Here is a 26,162-nt window from a genome sequence, read left to right on the forward strand (position 1 = left end):
TCAGTAGCGACCTCATCTTCTTACTCTGCACTAAAGTCATAAATTGAGAGAGTAAATTTGGAAAGCGAATGGAGAAGGAAAAAATAAATAAATTTGCACGCTGTAGATGGTACCTTTACCTTTTCATTATATGTTGTTTGAACAAAACTTGAAACATAATTGAATTTTAAACTGGAAATAGTCATTTAAAAAATTAATTCTTACTTCCAATATTTTCTTTATCTTTTCCAATTGTTATGTCCGCAAACCTCGTGAGAGAAAGAAAAATATTAATAAGAACTGTTTTCGAAGAATGGATACAACGCAAACATCATCCGATTTTTTGATAATCTGAAGTTATTTTAAGTTAAATTATTCAAAAGAATATTGGAATTTTTGTTACTTGATGCATTTTCTTCAGTAGCCAATGTTTCTGTTATTACTGTTATTAATATATATCAAGTGGTTCACTCAGGCCGTAACTAGAGACTCTGGGTACCTAGGGGCAACAGGTGATAACCGGGACCCCTTTTATTACATCTCCCAACCGTGACCACTTTATTCCTAGTTAATGGTTGATTTTCTCAATAATTTAAGTAGCTTTGTACACTTTAATCAAAAGAAATATAATTAAGGTAAATGCTTAGTAGCAAGTTATTCAGTGTACTTTATTTTTACACTTGGATTACAAAATTCTATGTTTTCTGACTGTTAAGGAAGCAAACTCATTAATTATTTTTTCAAGGTTCTCGATTATGCAAGGAGGCTAGAATAGAAGAAGAAAGGTCTCAACTCAGAAATTGAACCCTTGGCTGTCATATTTCTTCCACCATTATGACTTGTCAAATAAATTAAGTTTTTTAAATCTTTTAAGTGACTTTAAATGTTTTAAGCGATATTGCGCTGTGTATGCATGCACGAAGAGAAAGTATAAAAAGATTCCTGAGATTTATTTTTCATTAAATTTAGTAAACATGTTTAAAAAATATCACCGTGTCGTGTATTAATTCCAGACATTAAAAAAAGTAAAGTAATTAAATTATCTTAAACATATTTTTCTGCTTCTCTTTATAATTAATATCGCTGTTCCTCTGCAGTCAGGAAGTATGTTTCTCATCGAGAGTGAGTGTGTTTCGTCTACCGAGTCAATCCCTGCGGAGTGGCTCGAGTTGACAGCCGGGCAGCGAGTGCCGAGTGGGTCGTCGAGTTCACCGAAAGAGTCTCGTAGAGCATCACAGTTAGTGCATCGTCGAGAGAGCGTGTTGAGCTCCGGAAACGACTGATCCGAGAGTCAGGAGCTGTGCTCTGTGTGTCGTCGAATGCATCGCGATTTGTAGCGTGGACAGTCTCGAGAGTACGTGGACTTCCGACAACGACCAAGCAGAGTCGGGAGCTGTACTCCGGAAAGTAGAGTCGGGTGCTTTGCAGGAAGCTTGTCTCCACCGTTATTCGCCTGACAGTGTGAAGGCTGTGTCGCTGATTTTTCCAGCGTGTTCATGGTAGTTCATCGACGACTGTAGAAACGTGTTTTGGAGCTGTCCTGATCAATATTGGCTAAATAAAGTGTGTTTCGATACACCGTCGTTATTCACTCCAAATCTACAAACTCCGTACGAACGTGAAGGAGGAAAATAACGTAACAACTGGTGTCAGAAAACAAAAACGCAATAATTCTAAATAATGTAGCAACTGGTGTCAGAAGAATAAAAAAGCGCAACAATTGGTGTCAGATGTGGGATTCGAACTTGGAGCTGTCCTGACAATACTGATTAATAAAATGTGTTTCGATACTTCATCAAGTGTCGTCGTTATTCACTCCAAATCTACGAACCCTGTACGAACGTGAAGTAAGAAAATAAGGCAAAAGCTGGTGTCAGAAGAAAGAGAAATTACGTAACAATATAAATAAAATAAGCCTATGCCTAAAACTTACAAATTTCTGTTCAATATAACGATAAAAGTACGTAGTATTTGGAAAAATATATCCAAGAACTTATACATTTAATTTCTTTAATTGAAATTGAATTTCATTTCTTTAATCGAAATTCATAAATGTGAAACAAGTATAAAATGAAGTACTTAAATCTACACATATCTACTTTGTTGTAATATTTGTAACTTACTGAACATATGTGGTTAATATGAATATTAAAAAATATGTGAGTTTCAGCTTTAGTATATTAGAACTCAAAGCTTAAGTTTAAAGCATACTGAAACAAAATAACTTCCCTATTTCTGAAACTTTTTTTACGAAATGATTCTTTATTAATCACCATAATACTGTAAATAAATCACAACTATATGTTTCAAAGGAAATACTGGACAGTAACAGTATTAGCTATACATAAACATTTAGATTTCACACTATTTCTTAATAATTTCCTGTATTTGGTAAATTATAGATATCATTTGTATTACTTTGAAACAAAAAGTTAACAACCGAACTAAACTTCATTCATAAACATTTTAAATTAAAAATGCATGCATGGAACATCCTAGAAACAAGTACATTTCATAGTCGTACACCAATGTTTTGATGTCATAAACATGGCCTCCCCTTGCTGCGTAATCAGACAGACAAAGTAAGTAGGCAGATGTCTTGTTCTGTATCCGCTAAGTCTTTCTACTTGCAGCGCGAAAAATCAAGCTTAGGTGCGAAAGAAAGGCATATTGATAGAAGGCAGTTTGGCATTTCAAAGGAAAAAGTGCTACACCCTTTTATACAAATTTGAAAGGCCGGATAACAAAGCTGGGACGTTAAAAAAAGGCCAATATTAAATTCGTTAGAGGAAGAGAGAAAAAGGTTTTAAAAATAAATAAATAAATAAAGGGCCTATTTCAAATTGAGAGAGGTACAGGAACCGGTGCATGTGCCAATGAAAGCATAGAACTGAGCGAAATTTATGTATCCTGACAGTGTGTAATATCTCCCAAGTGTTGCATTTTATAATGTGATAAGCAAATGTGATATTTTATAATGTGTTGAAGATGCTAATTAATAGGGATGAAAAAATAAATTTGAGAAACTGAAGTTGCTGTTCAAAAGTATGAGCAATCTTGAACAATTGTTATTATCAGAGGGAAAAGAAGCTGAAAAACCTCTGATCAGGAAAGTGGCGCTACGTAATTAAGCGTAATTGAGCTAGTTATGAGGATCGTAAGGTCAAAAATAAGGTAAACTATTTTATATATTATATATATTATATAATATATAAAATATTATATATATATAAAGTAAGAAATTTAGAACCAATTTTACACAAAGACTCAAAAGAAGTGAAATTCAATATTAATAAATTTCAAAATACCCTATAATTATGTAAAATAAGAATCAAACAAATGTAAAACTAAAATCTCGAAGATGATAAAAACCATGAAAAAATAATTTAATCAAATCTAATATCACGCTATCAAGAGGAGGATACATCAGACTCAATTGCACTTGATAACTACTGCGTTTCTGCATCCAAACTTAGCTGATGATCGATTCTAAAGTATTTAATTATAACAGTTCATCCGAAAATTTTGAAGTCCTCTCCGACGCAGCTTAAGTATATAAATCAAAATCCAATAAAGCAATTTAAATTATACGGCTTCCCTTAGTTATTTAACTTATTATTCAAATTTTTGTTATCTTTCCTGAACTCCTCAACCTCCCCTCGCATTTCTCATCCAGGATGTGAAATGAGTATTTAAACGGGTGAATCTATGAGTTTAGCTCAGAGCGTGTATCCACTAGCCAGCGTACGTTTCGTTTCTGACATTGCTGTTACGCTGGTACGCCTTTTTTGGCAATTTGAATAATTATAACGGCTGTTAGGTTTTTCTCAAGTCAATATAGATTAGCCGGAACTTAAAGTGCTAAACCAGCACTATTCCTTTTAGATTTAGTTCCACCTCAAGTTCTCAGTATTATTGTAAAGCACGATGTACGTGGAAATTAATGAAGGGTTATTTTCACCCTTCTTCTGTGGTGGTATTCTTTCACGCCTATGGGAGAAGTCGCTAGGTTCATTAGTAGGATCTTCATTAGTTTATGTGGACAAGAAGAGGTAGATCTTATAAAATTACGTAGACAATTTTTAACCGAAACTGGAATTAAAAAAATACAAAACTTGCTCATAATTCCTAGAGTCAAACAGTTAGAGACATATACGAGTATTTCATATGAAAAAATTCCAATTTTAAAATAATTAAGTACACTTTTAAACAAAATACAAGATTAAAATTAAGGAATTCAATATTTGGAATACAAACTGTTCATCATTGTGGGAAATTAATTTTAAAGGTGCTCCGTATTTTAAGACATATTTATTAAAAACGAATCAACGCCTTTACAAAAATGATCTGCAATAAGGAGTAAATAACGATTTTTAGTTATTTCGCTGTGCGGAAATGAACCCAAGAAGTTGATCCCGGCTTATTCTTTACGGGATTTTTTAAAAATATTTTTAAGTAGCCGGCCGGGCTATAGTTAACATCATTATTTAACTGGCAAGTATGACAGGATCTGACATACTCAGTTACGAACTTCTGTAACTGAGAAAAATACACCAGCTCACGAACACGTTGTACTGTGTTCCTGATGCTCAGGTGGACAGACATGGGCGAATCATGTAGTTCATTTATGAAGTGTAACCTTCCCGTCGCTGCGATAACCGATCTGAGTTCATAATTTTGATTTGTAGACTTTGAAATAAAATAAGAGATTGTCAATGACTTCGTAATTTTCGGCTCTATTTCGTATTGCTGCAATGTCTGGGTGTTCAAAATGATCCGGATCCTTTAGGTGAAATAAATATTTTTGAATTTGGGATCCCTTTTCAATTCTTCAATAATTGTCTCCCGTGAGTCAAGTATTTTGGATGTCAGCATAGCGCATTTTAGTGTATTGCCTTCACCATCTAGCTTTAGCTCTGATAGTGCATCAGCCACTGTGTTTACTTTATCCTGGGAATGTTTTATAATTAGGTAATCTTGAAGTTTAAGTGACCAACGGATCAATCTCGGAGACAATTTTTTCCTGAATATAAACGTCCTACGGCCGCATGATCTGAATAAATTGTATCGAAATACAGACAGAACTTTCGTACTGCTAATAAAACTGCAAACGTTTCTCTTTCGGTAGCATTGTAGTTCTTCTGTGTGGGATTTAGTGTTTTACTAGAGTACGCCCCTGTCCTTCTTTTCTGGATGAAAACTGCACCCACTACATAATCTGAGGCGTCTGTTGAAATTTCTAAGTGTTCGTCGCCTTCCGGGAATTTTAGCATAGGTGCTTCAAGAAGTGCCTGTTTTAATCTTTCAAACACCGCATTGGCCTCTGCTGTCCAATTAAAGCGGATTAACTTTCTTTTTAACTGCAACAAGGGTTCGGCAATTTCAGGACGCTACGGCAATTTTATCACGTGACTACCGAAGTTCCTCCCTCCCCCTGCCTCGAGAAAAATGATCCAGAGAAACCCTTTCTTTAAATCGAAGGTAATTAAAATTTGAGTGCTTCTTGATTTGAAAATGAACGTGGAGGTCTGATTTTTGTAAAGTAGTAAAGAGTTATTTAGTTTCCACAAGTTTATTTTTTATCCTAGTGGTCAGACACTTTGCTAGTTACTCATTCGTCGGAAATAGTTGAATCCCTCGTCATTTAGCCATCTTATCACAGCGAACATTGCTCAGGGTGGCACCACATTGAGCGGCCGAATTACATTCGCAAGGAAGGTAAAGCTCCACCCTAGTTTTTGAACAAGAATTAAGGCGAGATCCAAGGATCTCCTACTCTCTTTTCCTACCTGCAACCTCTCCAGAGGACTTTCGGCTCCACAGTATTTTAAGTTCCTCCATGCCATAAAGATACCATACACTTACATTCATGCCCTTCCCCGGGACTCTAATTCGACCCCAAGTCTATCGCAGCTAGTTTCCCTTCCACCATGACACCAGAGCGGCAGGTAACAAATTTATGAAAATATTTAGCATGTGACAGAGTGGCACATATTAGCATATATTTTGGTAACATAAATTTTGGTACTTACGTATTAACGCAACCAGGCCAAAATTCGCATAAATCGCCAAATTTGGCGACCCTACTTACGGCAACCCTACGTGTTATGCGTAGTTTTTCGTAAATACAATGAGTTCGAATACAAGTGAGTTCGAAAATGCTGAATTTCTGCATGGAACTGTTAATCACAAATATAACTTTGTGGATCCCAACACGGGAGGTTCACACACAACATGTAGAGCGCATGTGGGGCTCAGCCAAATGGCGCAACAAAAAACAGAGAGGAACAGCCCGTCATCATCTTGACTCATACCTTATCGAATTTATATGGCGCCAAGCTCAAGCTGTTAATGGCGAAGACGGTTTTCAATCAGTGCTAAAAGCAATAGCCAAAAGATTTCCGCCGAAAAAATAATTCTGCAACTTATTCAAATTCGAAACCGGAAGGGTTTAATTGCTATTTTATATTTTAAAACAAAATAATATAAAAAACTGTATTAAAAATTATCTGTAATTAATAAATGTACATTTCCTTTCTATTCATACTTTTTTACTCAAACTTACAAATCGCGCCAACCTGGTAGCGATAATACGTAAGTACCTAAATTTTAAAGTCACCTGACACTTGGCATAAGCAAATCTGTTTGTGCACAGTGCCAGACAACCACTCCTTTAGGACCTCTACGGAGTTAAGTAGATAGTAAGTAATTCTAAGCGAAATTTAATTGAGCATTCTGGACGTGATGTGTAATATAGTTTTACTTTTCATTGTTTCCGTCAATTAATATTCTCATAAAATAGTTTTTTAATTAATGGTATTTTTATTCTGATTAAGCTTCTTTTCCAAACCTTTTAAAAAATACTTGAAATGATTTCGATCATCGGATCATCAAAGATAGTTTCTTTGTCACTCAAAATTTAGGAAACACATTGTAATTAATCTTTTGATTATTAACATAAAGCGTGACCCAAAAAGATGTGTGTAGTTTAAATCTGCTCGTAAAACGAAACTACTAAAGGACTTTTATACCTCAAAGACAGACCTAACGTAGACACCGCTTAGTGTGCTCGCGTTAAAACTATCATTCGGATACTGTCATTGAATTGCCGAAGTTAAGCCCGATTGTATAAGACCTCCTGTGGAACGATGTCAGTCAACACCTCCTAACACGTGCCTGCGCCGAAGGCCCTACCCCCGATCGAAAACCGATGCTGTTCTTAATTGTATAAACATAACATGTTTAAATAAGATCCGAAAAGGTGTTAAAGAATTGAAAAGATTTTAAATTGAATAAAATTTTGTAAATAAGTGCTTAAAAGATGTAAGTTGTGCATCTGGAAAACATTCGAGCTGGTGCCTTATAAGTTGTAGTAAGATATATAATTGCAATATTACATATCAAGAGTGCGAAGAATAAAAATAAGGGTATATAACATTTTTTAATGTAAACATATGTTACGGTGAAACACCGAAATCTGGAGAATGTCGACTTTCGCCGGTGAATGTCAACATTCACATAGTCGCTTGGTGTATGTCCGAAATATTTTCCAAATACTCTTATTTCTGACTTACACCGGTAAATGTCGACATTCACCATGTACTAATGGTAATAGCTCCACATTTGAGCAGGAGCGATACCACTATTAGACGATGTTGGCAGGAATGGGTGAACCATGGCCGCAAACAACTTCAAGAAGGAAGCGGTAGGCCTAGAGAAACGACAGAACGTGAAGACCGAGCAATCATCAGAGCGGCACTCACAGCCCCAGATGCATCATTATCATCGATTGTACGTGCAACTAGTGCTTCAGTGACCGCGAAGACCATTCATAGACGGCTCACAGAAAGGGGGCTGAGGTCACGGCGCCCCTTGCGCCGACTACCATGACCTCTGTACAACGTCAAGCCCCTTTGCAGTGGCGTCGGGCTCATTCGCACTGGAATGTCAATGACTGGAGTACAATAGTCTTCAGTGATGAGTCCCGCTTTGAACTGAGCCCCCGATGACCAGCGAAGACGAGTCTGGAGACGCCCCGGACAGCGGTGTGATATCAATCTTACTCTCTTCCGGCAGTGCTTGCCGAACATTACCTTGGCCAGCAAGGTCGCCGGATCTCTCTCCTACTGAGCACGTTTGGAGCATTATGGGCAGGGCCCTCCAACTAGCTCGGGATGTTGACGATCTAACGCGCCAGTTGGACAGAGTTTGGCACAATATCTCTCAGGAGGACATCCGAAACCTCTATCAATTGATGCCAAGCCGAATAACTGCTTGCATAAGGGCCAGAGATGGACAAACGCGTTACTGACATTTTCCCTTTGTGAAGCTCTATCACTTCAATGAATCATCCAATTTTTCTCAAACTGTAACCATTTGTTTTTCTGTACATGTACATCACTTCTACCGATTTTCGTCCCATTCGGATAACTCCTTCTTAGTGCGTCGTTTTTTTTTTTTTTTTTTTTTTTTTTTTTTTTTTTGTCTAAGAGTGTATTTTTTACTATACAGGACGACGAAGTTATATACTGTGGACACTGTATTTTGTTCCCTGTTTAACAGAACCGTAAAAAAGTACGGGTAGGAAAGTTTTACTTTTAAGAAGCACATTTCAATATCAAGAATAGAAATTATGCATACTTTATGGCTAATATTTCACCACATGTGCAGAAAAATAATGCAGTTACTGTGTAGAGTCTTCTAGTATGTTTTGGAGTCATACACTGTAGACCCTACTGGAAAGACTAAGTAGCGAATTCCAGCTAGATCTTGGGAGAACAGATGACTACAGAAGAACGTCTAAATAACCTTTTATTTGAACGTAACAGAAATGCACTCACTCGATGCTTGCAATTTACCACCGCTTGTGGTTAAATAACTTAAAAATAAGATGTACAATCACAATAAAGTAATATTGGCTACACGACTGGATGCTTCGTTATCTAAACCGCTTAATCAGCTGCACACAGCAAAGTCGAATCTAGAATATTAATATAATCTAAAGAGAGTGGTTAAGCACCAACTATTCACTTACACGAAGCTACTTCAAACACGCGGCATAAATTCGGAACTAACTGTCCTACTATAACTCTTAAAACCGCTGCTTAGATACTGTTTTCAGCTCACTTAGATTTACACACACGTCATCAAAATTTACATTCTGGCAGGAAACTGAAATCAGAAGGAAAAGAAAAGTTTCTGAAACTAAAAATAATTGGTTAGAATAAAATAAGGTCTTTACAACTGTTTAGCATAATGTTCTGGTGATTACATCATACTGAGCAGCAAGTGTTTAGAAAGTATGGCATCATCTTCTATCCAATGTTACTCTTTGACTTTTGTTGTTTATTCTGATATTTAGCGGGAATTTATCCCGCTTTTACCAGAGCCTCACGGAATCCCATGAAGGGTCTCACACTTAAAAGTCTATTACTGGTGAATCATCTTAGAGGATGGGAACTAAAAGGAATAAGAAGATGGAATCAGTATTCAAGTCAGCATGAATACTTCTGTTTCTCACATAATAAGGAGCTTGAGTAATGATTCTGAAGATCTTATTCTGTAGTTGCTGAATAATACGAATGTCTGAATAATACGAATGGATACTGATTTTCCATCTAGCACACTACTGCTCGATTTCAGGGACTTGTTTTTTGGAGTTTAGCTACGTAGTCAGGCCTTCGTGATTTAACCATGATCACCGTTTTATCTGCATATGAGTATTTGCATAGGGCAGAAAGAAGCTGCTGTGCGTCCTGAATAATCTCACTCCACCTGAATTACCACCTACGCAGCTTTAAAAGAAAATTAGGAATCACATGATGCATCCAAGAGGCACAGTACGAAAATTCAGATTTGTGCTGTTTCCCGTAAGCACGTATTAGAGTTCCTACTGTTTCAGTGAATTTATGAGAAATATTTTCATTCCTATATACCTTTTAGATTCCTTCAAAAACTATTAGAACAATTTTCAAAATATAGCTAAAAAAATTCATTTTAATGGTACTTTATTATTATTTTATTAACCTTTTTAAATTTACGTTTTTATTATTTTATTACATATTAAAATATACATTTGAAATAAAATAACTAGATAAAAATTTTATATAGCTTTCAGTTGTGCTAAATTACATTTCATTTCCCTTACATTTATTACCCACGTATTCAGGTGTTACTGGTACACCAAGTAATGATATACGGTTTGAGTATAAAAATCAGTCAAGAAATTATCTGCATGTACTATATGATATATGATTTTAAAGTTTGGCAACGCTAGTGATTTAAGTCAACTAAGGTATTCCTTGCCGTATTTAGGAGAGTTTAGCCTGCAGTTAAAATGAGGTAAGGTTTTGCGATAAGTACTATGTACATATTAGAGCGAATGTTCTGTTGCTAAGAGATTAATTTATTTAAGTTTTCAAAATATAAATTATGTTGAGGTGCTTGTAAGCGGTGGTTTAGAATTACTTATCATTTTTCTGTGACTCTACAGCTAAAGATCTAAGTTTTTGCATTTAATACGTACATATAGTTAGGGTATCCATGTTACTTCCCATTCTTAACTGCAGCTGAAGAACTTCGGTACGTTTAAATAATTTGACTTATTTTACGTTTTAATCCGTAGATAAAATAGCTTAACGTACCAGATTTTTTTTTTTTTTTAAATTGTGAAAATATCTTAAATTTATTGCCAGCTTTCTAACAGGTTATACCTGCTCAAAATACTAAATATATTTCAAAATGTAAGCTAATTATAATACCAACATGTAAATTTACAAGAAAAGCAATAGGCGGTAGCTATAAATTTTCAATTTTTTTTTAATAGTTTGTTTTAAAAGACTAAATCTATTTCTAAACTACCCTTCCACGAATCCTGGTTCCAAGACTATCAAAGTGTAGTTCTGCAGTTCATTATACATCTGGAGGTGAGCATGTAACGATATTACTTAATGAATCGTAAGAGATCTAATACATCCCAATTCATATTTATAAAGATAATAAAATTTCAAAAAATATCGAAATATATATGTTACAGCAGCAAAAAAATTACTTAACGGACTGTAATATATTGAGTTTTGTGTTAATTAAATCTCAAGACTGAAGATTCACGATACTTCATGTGCCAATATATTTTCAGGAAAGTATTTTTCTACTTGATATTCGTCATTGAAGTCTGCAAAGAAGTCGTTTTTGCACAAGGAGCAGTAACTGCGAATCCACCGGTTGCACCTGCTCTTGCGTTAGGAGGCTTTGTCCAGGCACTGCTCGATATGCAGGTAATTCCAAAACTTAAAGTATGTAACTTATGTTTTTACAATATATTTCATAACAGGCCCAGGCTCACCAGCGGCCGAGCGGTAAAGTCGCTTAACACTGGTAATTCGGTCCGAGGTTCGAATCCCGGCGAACGTGCTGGATGGACGTTTTCATGGTTTCCCCATTTGTAACGTGTATACAAGTCGGTTTTCCTTAGAACGCCCTCCATGAAGGCATCCATCTCCTTAGGCAGATAGACCTCGAGGCTTTGCCGTAATCACAGAAACAAAACAAATCATAATAGGTCCATACATTAATGCTGAACTAAAACTTTGCGAAATCATTTAAGTTTCACAATTTAAAAATTTTGTACATTTTTTCAGTAAGCAAAAATGTGGCCTGCATGCATACATTTTAAACTGGTAATTCTAGATGAAATGCTAAGAAAATTCTAAGTGTAGCATATGAAATTTTAAATCAAATTGTAGCCGTTGTGTTGAGCAGTCGCTTAGCGAATAAACGCATATAGAGGAGTAAAATATTTTATATATAGTTGATTTACACGCTTAGAAGCTGGAAAAAGCCCATTCGTTTCCCAAATTTAAAACATTTTCAGAGCTTTTCTATCTAACCATTATCTAACCATTTTCTATCTAAACCATTAAAGCTGAACAATACTTTCAGTAATACAGTGTGTTCACGAAGTCACAAAAACTTAACTACAAACATTTACATAAATGTCGAAACCACGTTACTGATAATTCGGGAAGCTTATCCAACAAAAGACTTATTTCGAAGGACTCTTCAGATTTCCTTCTGTGCTTAGCCGCAACTGGCTAAATCGCGGAACACAAGTAGCTCGAGCCCGGCTAAAATCCCGGCGAAGGGTTTGACTGCACTTGTTTTTAGAAGTTTTATGCATATGTAAATTCAATGAGAACCAAATTTCACACAGAACGTCTTCCATGAAGGCATCCTCCCTTTAGTCAAATAACAAACCAGTCTTCCATTAGGCAGAAGCCATAATGCGATTTTCCATAATAATTCCTCTTCATGATGCACATTCAAGTTTACTAGTTACACTGTGACCTCTTCATATAATCTTCAAATTTTGCTTTAATCAAATTCGTAAGACTAATATTTTTCAACATGCGCTTCTATAACGTTCTCTAAAAATGGTTCATGCCTAGTGGTATCGGAATACATTGCATTACAAAAAGTATCTCCATAAAGCTTTTCGCAAAAGGTCAGTGCCTGGGCCACATACTGAAATTACCTGTCAGAGGATGAAAAATCTTATGTTCTTTTCTATAATGATTACCAGGAAACTATCTCTGCAACTGAGAGTTGCTTAATCAAATACTGGTGAAGAAACACTTTGTGTACAGGGTGGTCAATAAATATTATGAATGGCTGATTTATCAAAACTCTTAAGACCTAAGCAGCAACCAGTTTTTTTCCGCTCGGTATGAGGCGTTTCATTATCATGATGAAAAAGTACACTGTGACTCAGCAACTTGGGTCAAATAGTGGAAATATTTCATGAAATTAGTGTTGCATTGTAATATGATGCAATCGTCACATTCTCGTCTGGTCTCTCAAATGGATTAACAGCTGCAAAACGCAGAGCATTCTGCGTATTAGTTCTTGAATGGTAGCTTTGTTCACACTGCCTTAACACGGCCTCGGTTATCAGTAGCATTGTCCACCCAGTCAAGTATGGTAGTGTTACTTCTTGTACTTAATCAGTACGGTAGTGTTGCTTCTTAAGCCGTCATACATTGCACGAGTCCCCGAGCTTTCTCGGCATTTTTAGGGTCTTCACCTATACCAAATCTTTGGATAAATGCAAATTTGTGAAAATATGGTCTTCTAAATCCCCGGTCAGCGCTCCTATGTTCAGATGGCATTGTTGGAGACACCTTTTGCAATACTTCACAACTATTTTTATTATACCATAGCAGTTTTTGCCATATTGACTTCATGCATTTAGTTTTCACAATATTTGTAGAAAATAATATACGACGACGACAACACATCGAAGCCGCGGAAAGTATTAAATTTGAATCGGTAATAGCCGTATTGATATTTTAGCATGGTTTATTTACATTTATTATTTTAGTGTTATGTAGAATATCCGCATGTGGCTAAACATAGCTGTGTTTCTGAAATTATACACCACCTTTTTGCATCTTGTTGCAAAAAATTCAGGTACTTTCCGATTATCCGCACCCCTACATAAAATCGCCAACTGATTGGCTGAATATTTTAGGTTCATAGTTATATGGCCAATATTTATATTTTTAGGCAGTGGATATTGTTCAGCGAATTGACACCTAATTATAAAGCGCCAAAAACTCGCGTGTACTCAAACGTATGTCGTAAACACGTTACCTATTGTCTCAATGCAAACTCAAAAATACGTAGAAAACACTTATTTCTGTAGAATATCGAAACTGAAGATGTGGATAATCGGAAAGTATCAAACTTGATATTGCTATAAAAGTTTTTTAAAAAGCATTTAATATTAAACTTCATAGATTCGACCTCATGGAGGCTATTACGAAGAAAAGTACAAAGAAATCTTCCATGATGATGGCGCTCCAGAAGTTGTAGTTTTGGGCAAGCGACGCACTGATTCTCAACCAGAATTACAGTTTAAAGAAATCTTATCGCAAGATGGAAAATTGCTTCAAGATGCAACTCTCGGTAAAAACCCAAATCCTTGTTTTGAAAGTGACCGAATTCATCGCAATCGTTTACTGGCTTTGGTGTGTGCAATGCAGTTGAGAAATGTGAGTTTTAAAATTCAATATCCCTTTTCCCTCCACTCTTTTACTTTCAGCTATTTCACACACCTAGACATTTGTCTCAACACTTTTCTCAGTTCTCCATACATTCCGACCGTTAAATGAATTAAATGTAATAACAGCAATGCATCTCTTCTTTTACTTCGTGCTTTTGCATGCTGTCAGCCACAATTCGAACCTTTCATGAAATATGTGATGTATGGGAGCATGGCTAAACTTACATAATTTAAACGGTACTCTTATAATCGGTATTTATAACAGAATTGTTAAAATTGATTAGAAGTTCAGGTATGTATTTGCAGTTTAAATTTTGAGTGTTTGCTTTCGCGATTTTGATGCACAAATTCAAATTGTTCGGGAGATTTATTAGAAGTAATCCTTAAAATAGTTGTGGTCAGTTTGCGGATTTTCCCAAACACAGAACGAGAATGTGCATTAAGTCATAACTTGAAAAAAGGGGACCGTTTTACATGTAATACCTATCTTATCTGAAGTAGTGTCCCAGTGTTGATGTTATCGCCCACTGAAAGGCACTGAGGAGATCTAGGTAGGCACTGCAAGTTCGAAGGGTAGTAAGAGGGAATTGGAAAGCAAGTAGTTTAATTTTTTTAATTCCAAAGGCATGGAAATTAAACTGTCCGGTTAAAAAAACACTATCACAAATTCGTTCTTTTAGTAACATCGTGTTAATGATATAACTCTTTCATCTAATACTACTGCTTGCCGTGTCTGAATACTGCCTATGGGGTTTTTACTATAAATGCTTTCAACAGTTTTCACGTATTGCTTGATAAGTTTTTAATTAATGATTTGTTAAGTACAACAAATTTTTTAAAATTTTTAGTCGATGGCTGCAAATTACGTACAGAGGACGTCTGATACATTTGTTTGGAGAGTGGGGGGGGGAGCAATGAGCCAAAAGAAAAAGGGTTGGTAAACTCCTGGCCAAAACAACGTTATAATATGGTTTTCGTTCTAGTATGAAATGTGTAACGTAGATAAGTTTGTTTCCTAATAGAAAGTCCTCAACGAAGGCATCCCTTTGCTCAGGAAGGTAACCCTCGCGTACTTTACCAGGATCAAATAAACCTAATCAAACTAATCTTTCTTCTTTACTGTATTTCTTTCAATATTTGTTGTGTAAAAATTCACTTTATGTTGATAATCTTTCACTAACAGACTTAAAATTAGCAAATGTAGCTGAATGAACCATATCACGAATCTTCAGTACACGTTAAGCGTTTCTGTAACTTTGGTAAAGTTTTTAATTTATCTATACGTTCATTAACCGACAGAAAATGTAACACTATAAAGATCGGGTTGCATAATTATACACACCGCAAGAAAGACTCGTTTGAATGATTTATGAAAAGGATCCGATATGCAAGTTTGCCCTGTGATAACTTAGCAAGATGAAAGGCAGGAAAATGCGAGATGAGTCAAACGTTGATACTACCTGTTGCTGTAGGAAACAAGCTAATTGACCGATTTTTAGTCCCAGAAGCTACATGCAATTCAAATGCTTGAACGAGAACGCCAAAGTCAGTTTCAACAATCGGATCTTTTTACGAAAGGCTTAACTTTATTTCTACGAACAACTAGCTGGTTCTTCTGTCATATTGCAGCTGAAATACATGGATCCACTGTGCGAAGGATTTCGAGAAAATGAAAGGAATGGGATTTAAATCATACAAGTACTGGTGAATGTAAACAGACATCAATAGCCTAGATTGGTGCAACAGAGAAGGCATAAGATAGCGTCCCTACAAAGCACGGCTATCGATTATGTAGGAAGTGCAAGAAGGTTTAGATGTTCTAAAATGAGAACTATTTCTACACGATTGGTAGAACACGCATGCCGTTATGCTACATTTTACGATGACCGCCATTAACGCAATGCCCCTATCACCAACGACTGCCTTCGTTTCAAGGCAGACAGCGTTATGGGTAAGTGAATAGTACAGGAAAGTGTATAGCGATGAGTCTCATTTATGTTTCACTGACTATCCCCGAGTAAGATTCCCGAGGCGACGGAAAGGCAGGTCATTTCTTCCCGCGATTGTTGAACGCCATATTATCTAACAGCTTAGCATCATCGTTTGGGTACCATCGCCATGGATAGTTGATTACTTTTGCTTCGTATATGAGGCACAATGACGGCAAGACGATACGTGTATGTAGAGCTGCAATTGGTTGCAAAATGCCGTTTTGCAGCAAGATAGCGCGTGATCGCACAAGGCAATCATCGGTAGATGAGCCCTGCAAGGTACCAAGATGCTTCCTTGACCAACGAGATCCATAGATCTCTCATGGATCGGACGCGATTTTACTTTTTTGGTTTGCCCTTGCCTCAATTTGAGAACGAACTGTGATGGATGGATTGCATTGTTTATCCGATCACTGTAGTGCAGTCTTTAAAATCACTTTATATGTATTCTATCTGCCAATTTTCGCCACATTCTTTTCACTGTCATGGTGCTGCATTTTCTGTCAGGCACTGTGTTTCTTTTAAGTGAGTAAATTATTCGCTGATCACATTTACATGGCAAAATAAAATAATATATAATATAGGCTCTCCAGCGGCTGAGCGGTAAAGTCGCTGAACACTGGTACTTCGGTTCGGAGCTCTATTGTCGGAGAATGGGCTGGCTGCATGGGCGTTTTTGTTTTTCCATTTGTAATGTGTGTACCAGCCAGTGTCCCTTAGCAAGTCCTCCGCGAACGCATTACTCCCTTTAGGCAGATAGCCCTTGATTGCTTTGCCATAATGAGCATAAACCCAAACAAAATGATTTATTCAAAGTTACGTAAGCATTTCTGAAAGTATTTCATTTGGGAAATGAAAATATGGTCTCCTAAATCGGGATACATTGAAACATTCAGTTCTGTTTTCATGTGCTCATTAAGCTCATTATGAAAATTCGGTATTGTATACGTAGTGTTGTTATTTTTGTAGTTACTAGAATAAATATAAAACAAGAAAGATTCGGTTAAAAATAATTCTTACATTTTTATACTCAGTAATCTGGTATTATTGCAATCGTATGAGGTATGCAGATTTTAGGTATTTGGGAAAAGCGAGAGGATACATTTGATATATTATTGGATGTTAGATATTATTTTCTAAACGTTTTTATAATTACAAATTCCAGCTTCTATAGCAAAACAGATTGATTCATAGCACATAGCATACTCTAGTTCGAGATTTTAATACTTGCGCAAAATTCAGTCTTTAAGCGGGAAATGTCATCACTGTCTTAAATTTTTAATTGAAGTTGGTAATAGGTAATATGAGTTAAAATTCATGCATCATATATGAGAAATAATTAGTAGTCCTAGTGCCGCTTTCAAATTATTCTGAAAACTGTCGAAGTACAGTTGTATCAGCCATCATGATACAACTCGCTATTAATGACCAAAGTTAATATCTGAATGAAAACTAGCTCGGCGCAACACTCTGGAGGTCGCAACTATTTCAATCGACAATTGTTCCCTACATTTTTAAATGCTTTTTGCATCATTTAATGGAGAGTAGTTGATCTGTAAGCTTCATACTTTTGAGCAGAAGTTCGCAGAAACACAGTTTACAGAAGTAATAGTGCTTACTTATAAGACGCTTTTAAATTGTGCTTATAAGTTGCATAAAAGACGAATGAGTTTCCTCCTGTAACTTTTAGGAATGCATCTTTAAATGATTTTCACCCATTTCCGCATAATCTATTAGGAGATGAAATGCTTTCCCCCCTCAAAGATTCATGGTTACTTGATTACGGAAAAGCTCACAGGATCCATCTGCCTAAGAACGGGATGATTTTCTCCATAAGAAAGTGTAGGTCTTTTTAAGGGTAACTTGATCGTATTCGCGTTATACGTGAAGAAAACCATGAAATCACCTATGCAGTCGGCCTGTTCACCCGGGATTCGACTCGATTTAAACTTGGCCGCTGGTGCGCCCTTTTTCAAGAAATGCTATGTATAGATCCACAATGCTGAGTCGTGTATTGATGTGGCACCAGTTCAAGAGAGCCAAGAGCCTTTTCGAAACCAAATTAACAGCAGTCCTAGAAATTATAGGCAAGAAATTAAGTACTTGAACGATTTTGGCTCTTTTAGCGATGAAATGTTTTCCAAGTCAGCAGAGATTTTGATTTCCGGAGGGTACTGGTTGGAAATCGCATTCAAAATTACATGAATTGCAGTTAGTCTTTGCCTCTAAATGAACTCTTCTACATAAAAGGGCAAGTTGCTTCCTTTGAACCAATTTGCAGTTCTTATTCTAATACTTATAGAAGCCGACAAGCTTCGGGCAGTAAAGTTGTTAAATTACTGGTACTTGCTCAGGTTTCAAATGCTGCGTAGGCATTTTCGTAGTTTTCTCCATGTGTGACGTAAATGCGAGCCAGTTTTCCTTGGAAAGTGCTCAGCGAAGAGATCTCCTTAGGCAGATAGCCCTCGGGTTGCTTTACCTTAATCGATTAACACGTTGCCGGCAGTTATTAAGGGTACATTTTCATCGTATTTTCCGTTATGTACAGTTTATTTTCGTGGGAAATGCTAAACATTCTCGATTGTTTGGCAAAACCTTGGAAATAACGGGTTTCTTCTGCTTTATTTCTTGGCAACTCTAGTAAATGAGTAACGAAAATTGCGGCAAAGATTAATATTCTAATAAATTACTTGGTAAAAGATGTAAAAAAGGTTTTAGATGCTCTAATTGGTCTGAAACTGAAAGGAAGGCATCAACCATTTACTTTCAGCTAGAAGGAAAAATTTCCCCTACCCATAAAAAATGGCATCTTTCTAAAAGAATATAAACAGCTTTTAAGGTTTCCACAACTCTTGCAGGAAAGAGTCAGACACAGGTCGTGCAAAAGTGTAAGCTGGCTAACTCTAAAATACCGAAATAAGTGTGAGAAAGTACATGAAAGATACAAAAGTAACTTTCTTTTCAATAGCGTTTTATTCCCGTTTCGTCCGTTTCCTGCTTGGCGGTTTTTGAACAGTTCGTGCTTCGGAATTTTTTCTCACGGTTGCCGAGTGTTTAAGACCTCTGAATACTGGTAGTGCGACTTGGTTTCAAACTCAGCAACAGGCTGCTGCATTCAGTGAGTGTAGGGATTATTCGAACAAAAGTGGTTTCGGGAAAGAAACTATTGTCTGGAAGGGATAATTCTATCGAAAGTTCTTCAAAGGCAGTAACGAATAAATTTCCCAAAAACGAGTGCAAAAAACAGATATTGAATTAGGTTTCAAATATGCGGGAAACTAAAGATTGGGGATCTATTGGCGCTTAAAAAGTAATCATACATTCAAACAAATGCAAAATTTTGGCAGGACTTTCTAATTGGTTTAGTCATTTTTTTTGTTGATAACCAACTTCATTTATCTTGCGGGTTATATAAAATGACCGGGTATAACTTTAAATGTGATAAGAAATTTAAAACTTTAATATGAAACACTTACTGTACGATTCTACACTCACTGCAGTTGGCTTTCATCATTTTCCACGCGTGTAAAGTGAATAGGACCCAGTTTCTCTTGGAAGACCCCACAAAGTCATCCCTCCTCTTCGGCCGATAGCTCTCGAGTGCCCTAAAGGCGGCTTTAATGTTTTTCGGTGGACATTAAATAAAATAGTTCTTTAATTTGCGAAAGATTCTCGACTGTAGTCATTTACGGTTATCATATTGTGTATCATGATATTCCACTTCCCTTTTTACTTCTTTATCTCCGCAACTGGAATATGGACTTTAAACAACTTCATTGCGGCTATGACAAAGGGAAATCAGCTCAGTTTTTCTTGGGAACTGAGCCAGAAAAAGCAGCTTTTCCAACTCCTTGGCCAGTAATTAAGGGCATAAGGTATTTACTTTACAAAATGTGAACTATTTCAGTAATAATGTATTTAAATTAGGTGTTAAAACCCACCGGACTCAAATATCTGAATAGTAAGTGAGCATATATCCTTGGGTATAAAATGTAAATATTCAAGGCCCCTATGACTTTAATATGCGATCTGTTTAAATTAATAATGCAATTTCAATTTTAAGTAACGACAAGAAAATTTTGGGAAGCTCAGAGCTTCACTGTGAAATAACTTGCGAAATGCTCTTCAGGTTTTAACTATTTAATAGCTGAATACTACATCGAATTTTATTGATTTTATTAAGTCGTGCTTAATCTCATTCAGGCATGTCAGTTGTGTAACTTGATATTTTTAATAACCAACGGCCGCGTAGATAAAATAGTTGAACACTGGTAGTTTTACACGGACTGGCTGCGTGGCTATTTTTATGGTTTCCTCATGAGTAAAGTAAATACTAAGTAATTTCCTTTAGGAAATTTTTCATGAATGCATCTCCTCTTAGGAAAACAGTCCTCGTGTACTTCATCCTGTTCAATTGAACAAAAGGTGAATAATACCGCAGCGAAAGGAATGTTACACGAATGCATTTATTATTGAAACGAAAATATTTTGCTGAAAAAATTAACTTTAATAACTATGTATCATGGGTAACCAAACTGTCAATAGCAGTCATATACGAGAAGTTCGGGAATATTTAAGAAAACTAGAAAGACTGTACATTTTTCAGAATTTTTTTTTTCTTTCAAATAGCCAGACCCTTGCTTTTAAAGCATCCATTAAGAATGGCCGAAGCCATCGGTCAAAGCGCTGCTCGGAATGCACAGTAGGATGACCCATATTATATGCGTAACAGAGCAGTTTTATCCAAATGTCGAAACCACATCCTCGATTTCAGACTAGTAGCTAGTCTCAGCTAGCTGTACCGTCAAAGGTGGCCCGTATTCAGATGTAATAAAACAGTTTTTGAATAGAAAGAAATGTTTGGAGTAAACTAACAAGACTATCTCTTTTTTAAAATTTAGTCAAGTAAACTTAAATAATTCTTGTTGCTCGTGCTCCGTACTCGGAAACGGTACTCGGAAACGCTAATTTCACATATTGTACTAACATAAATTTTTGTAAGGTGTACTGAACTCTTTCTTTCAGCCAGGAAAACCGAGTATTTCTTCAGACTTCCACACCTCCCTCCTCCCCCACCGATTAATTTTTGTGTTAAAAGAAGTAAATTGGGAACTAATTAAGACGTAGTGGTATTTCCAGTAATTATTTTTCATTTGAGTGGAAATTAACAAGGTAATTTAAAAAAAAATAGTGGCATTTTATTCTGAACCTGTACTCGCACCCCTGGATTTAACCAAGCCGAGATGGCACTGCCTGAGAAGAAATTATTAAAAAAAATTATCAATTTAACAGGGATTTTGCATGAAGCTCAATTTATCCCACATACCTAATGCAAGAACTAATAAAGATTAAACTTAGCCCTAACTTATTTGGCTGATGAATTAGATGAACGAACTGTATAGTCACTGTTTTGTTCAATGAGAATTGGAACTATGTTTATGAAGTGTCGTTCGATAAAATTTTAATCACTGGTATAGCTATTAAAGTTCAATAAAATTTTAATTATTGACAGAGCCTGTCTCTTCCGCTGTCACAAAATATTACATGCTGTAAAACCAGCGCCACGGCGAAGTAAGCCCCAGAAATGCTATATAACTTTTGTTTATCATTTTGATTATTACCGCAGGGCCCGGAATATTTTAAAATCTATTGTATACGTGAATTCAACAGTATATATAGATATTATACAGTTTAAAGTTTTAAAAATTGTTATTTAGAGTATAATTTAACAAAATTAAGTTACTACTGTTAAAGTATGCTGTACGAGTTTTCTCAAATAATATTGATACTTCAAAAATAACTTTTATAGCTTGAGCTGCATTTAACCAGCCACAGGAATCTGTTTGGTTATGGTTGCTATACTTGGAAAGTTGCCTTAAATTTTTTGGCACACAAAAGGTTTACTAGCATTACCTAAAATCAATAAGATATTATCTTTAGATGCATAGGGAACATTAAAAGCAGCTGTATGTTGTAAGGTGTATATACATTTAAAAACATATTCTCCTTTTTGTTTGCACTTGACATTTAACTTCATTCATTTGCATTTATGCCCGTGAAAGCTTCTCCCTACAAGATTTTGGTAATTTTCTGGATTAAACACATTTAAATTTATAGGTAAAATTCTTGTTCACTTAATTTCCTGATTTGATACAGAAGCTTATGTGAAGGTATATATATATGTAAATATTAATTCGAGAGAGAATAACAACAAAATGTGATGGTGAAAAGGGAACCTATTTAACTGAACTTGGTTTCACTGACATCCAACTTAAAAGGAGTGGTGAATATTTAACATTGAATAGAAGAATCTTCAAACCAGTCATCTCCAGTTTTTCAAATAAATCTTTGCTTTATCTCGTTATTAAAGATCAGTGTTTCATAATGTAAGCAAAGTGATTTCGGTGTATTTTAATTAAAAATTGATGGCTTTCATATACTTACTTTCATTGTAAACTTCCTAAAACAGAAGCAACAAATTCTAACAAATACGTATATTGAAAAGAATTTGCTATTCCAAAATGAGTTGACTCTATGAGAAAAATTACATCAGTGGGGTATTACTAATAATACCTAGCTATTCTATGAAAAGTTCCCAATTCAGAAATGAAAATGGAAATAAAATAAATTTAAATGTGTGCAAAAGTTTGATACAAACTGTTTCTTTACGCAAATGGTTCTCGATTGCAGCACTTGTCATAACACGTTACAAGTTGTGTACATTTCTCTCAAACTTTCTGCCTCAAACTTCAGCCAGCCTATCCCATAATTGTATGAAAATTCTCCACCACGAATATTTGTTTTTCCTGTTTTGACACTTTCTCTTCAGAAGCGGGGATAAATGAAATGAACCCAGAAAAATAGCGTGCACTATATATTATATAATGTATAATGCACTATATATTATTAAAATGCTTTTCATATTCGTCTCATTTCCAAGCTCTTTGAATTTATTAAAAAACAGCCCTTATGCGGGGAAAAGACTGTTAAAAAAAAGACAGCCTTTAAATTGACGCTGGTTTGATAGAGGCCAGCAAAAGACCCTATTCTGCGAAATCGCTGATTTTGAAAACAATTCAGGATTTTTGAAACTGAAAATTCCCAGTTATTTCTGGGATATTAAAACTTAGTGTTTTCGTAATATTTTTATAAATACGTATGCATTTAAATTGAAGTGTATTAATTTAACTACGCATTTTTCCCAATTTTGACTTAGAGTTCAAAAGTGGTAACCATGGTAGAAAACATAAGCATTTTTAAAGTTGCAAATGCGTAGTTTCTCTATTGATAGAATACAAACAAACTAAGAAATTTTGCGTTCAGTGTTGAAAATATTATCAAACGAGTATTTTACGTTCGAGTTGAAAAACGGAGTAAGAGTGTCGCTAAAAGTGTAGCCGAAACTAGCTACTCTTTTCGAATAAGGACAGGTTTATAGACGTACTGAGTGGACATTTCTCAGAATCAAGAATTCGGGGTGTGTAACCTCTTTATCTGTACCGGTTCCTTTGTCCGTAGGTAGTTATGAAAGAATTGTTTAACATTAAATTTGTCATAACACGTACTTAATGCTTTGTTATTTTACGCTGTACTTGACAGTTTACAGGCGCATAAATTTTAAGGCAGCATATACGCTAGTAATAGGTGAGCCTTACTATTTGTAAGACATTCAATTTTGAGATTTGCATATTTTTCCATAAAATTTATTATCAGTTTCATATTCTGACTTATTCGTAACCTTACCTTATAAAGTCATGTCTTAACTTTTGCACAATTTTAGTTAATTTTCTTTTGTCTCGGTGATAGGTGCCTACTGTCTAGCCTTGATCAATCTTAAAATCATATAGGGCCTGCCAGCTTCCGAGCGGTAAAATGACTGAGCATTAATAATTCGACCCAGGTTCAAATCCCCAATGGGTTGGCTGCATTGTTTTCGTAATCCCTCCAACCCCCATATATAACATGAATATGAGCCAGCTTCTCTTAAAAAGCTCTTTACGTAAGGACCCTTCTCTTTAGACTGTTGGCTTTGGCGAGCATTGCTATGAGCTAGATAATTTTAATCAAACAGAATAATAAGTTGTCTTCAACATGGCAGGAGTTGCTTTGCAAATTCTAGCGAAAGGCTAGACTGCCATGTTGAAGACATCTTCCTTCTTTCAGTTCTAAAAAAGATTGTTCGAGGTCCACTTTCTTCCTATTCCATTATTATTTTTATGGTAGTTTAGTTAAGTAAAGTGAAGCGTTAGTTATTACTTATTCAGTATTAATATAACATGCAAAGTCGCTTTAATTGTTGAAACAGCATGAAACGCGCTTTCAAAACTTCCGGCCTTCCGCATATGTCTTAATTTAATCTGCCTTAAAGAAACTTCAGTTTTTCTACGAAAACCAAATTGTCAATCCTTTAACGTGTCTTTTTTTAAGTCGCACTAGTTTTCTATCCCTAGCAAATTTTTAATTAACTTTAATACAAAAATATAAATTTTTAATAATACTAAGTGATTACATATATTTCATTGAATATTTTAATTTCTCAAAGTTCTACGTAAAATATAGGTAGGGACTGTAAACATTAGTTTCTTAAAAGGCAATAAAAATATGTGGTAGTTTACAAACATCTAAAACGTATTCCCACATCAATGTTTACAAAAGTAGATTCTAAAAATGTATAAAAGTTATTCTAGCATTTGCATAATTTAATAAAATATCTTATTTTCTTGGTCGTTTTTCATTGCTTATGTTTGTAATAATTTTAAAGGACTGAAGTCCACACAAAAGTCGATTAATTAGTCTGAGTGATTAGTCGCATATAGTATCAATGTAATGCCACTTGTAATGTCAATGATTTGGCGGAGGAGGTCATAGATAATTATTTCTCGTATTTATTTGAGCATGAAATTAATAACACAAAATGAGACTGTTCATTAATTAGAATATAATACGAGACTGTTCGTTATAGAACAATAGAAAGATTTCTGCCATTATTATCGTTCCAGTTAGTGTGCTTGCTTTTAAGGGCTTAAGAATGGCTAGGTAAAAATTAATAAAAATTAACAAGTTTCTGTCGGTGCATATGTGTTAAAATACTAACTTTTTATGTCTTACCACTGAGTGGTTTAACCCGTAAAAAATAACCCAAATTTTGTCATTGGAAACTATAAAATCATAGTATTAAAGTGGAATGTTCCCTAATGATATAGATTAATTTATTATCTTCTTTTGCAGGTATGGCATAGGAACACCTAGATGATCCTTCAGCAACAGCTTATTTCAAATTGAAATCTGTTTTCTCTTCTGTAGTTTTCTCTTTTCGTTTGAACTAGGAACAAATTAAAAGATTACTCTTTCTGCTTAAGGCTTAACATTCAAAGCTGAGTCTTCAACGTTGTACATGAGTAAAGAACAGAAGACTTTAGTTTCACTGAAATCAGTTATTTTCTCTCCATAAATGAATGACTTTGCGCGAAGCAGACCATGACTAAGGAATATTGCGTTCTGATAAAAATACTCGTATGGCAAATGTCAGTTCTCTATTCTGTTAAATGTAGAAATTGAAAGAGTACTAAATGTCGCAGTTTTTCCGCGGGATGGTGGAACAATAAATTGGAAGATTAAGGGAGTTTTTAAATTTTTCAATCGAAATCCATGAATTTTTAATCTAGAGCTTTTATTATTTTTACAATCCCTAATCTTCTGTTCGTATATTTATTAAACATTTTACTATTTTATTGTTACTAAAAATAAAAATAAAAATAAATAAAATATTGGTTGTCCATTTTCTTGCATATTTCGTACTAGTACAAAAAGTGGATCTATTATTTTTGTATATTCAGTACAGGAAATGGATTCTTTAGTGTTTTTCCTTAAAGAAACCTCGAGTGACATAAACACTAACATGTAAAGAATAGATTTAAACAAACTGAATTTTTCATTTAGAATTTCAATTTTATTTTCATATCTTTCTTATTTTATAATTTCACATTCATAAATAAAAGTACTTTTAAAATTGCTGATTAAGTCATTAAAATACTTTATTTGGTGTTACTTTAAACATAAGGTACTTAATGTGTTACGAAGGGCGCAAATATTGCCTTGTTCAGATGAAAAGTAGTCACTTAATATTTCAG

The 26,162-nt window shown here is 35.2% G+C and overlaps 1 protein-coding gene across 1 annotated transcript; it reads left to right on the plus strand.

Moving 5' to 3' along the window:
* The first annotated feature begins 10,174 nt into the window (after positions 1–10,174).
* Positions 10,175–25,555, plus strand: LOC118180998 (uncharacterized). The gene is made up of 4 exons (XM_035350076.2): positions 10,175–10,320; positions 11,117–11,255; positions 13,776–14,030; positions 25,261–25,555. Exons 1-4 carry the CDS (start codon positions 10,316–10,318, stop codon positions 25,279–25,281), a joined length of 420 nt encoding a protein of 139 aa, XP_035205967.1. The 5' UTR covers positions 10,175–10,315; the 3' UTR covers positions 25,282–25,555.
* The last annotated feature ends 607 nt before the right edge of the window (positions 25,556–26,162 follow it).

The sequence above is a fragment of the Stegodyphus dumicola genome, chromosome X2 (assembly GCF_044657685.1).
Source record: "Stegodyphus dumicola isolate Sdum_Otavi_A_Nest chromosome X2, ASM4465768v1".
In the NCBI taxonomy this organism is placed as follows: domain Eukaryota; kingdom Metazoa; phylum Arthropoda; class Arachnida; order Araneae; family Eresidae; genus Stegodyphus; species Stegodyphus dumicola.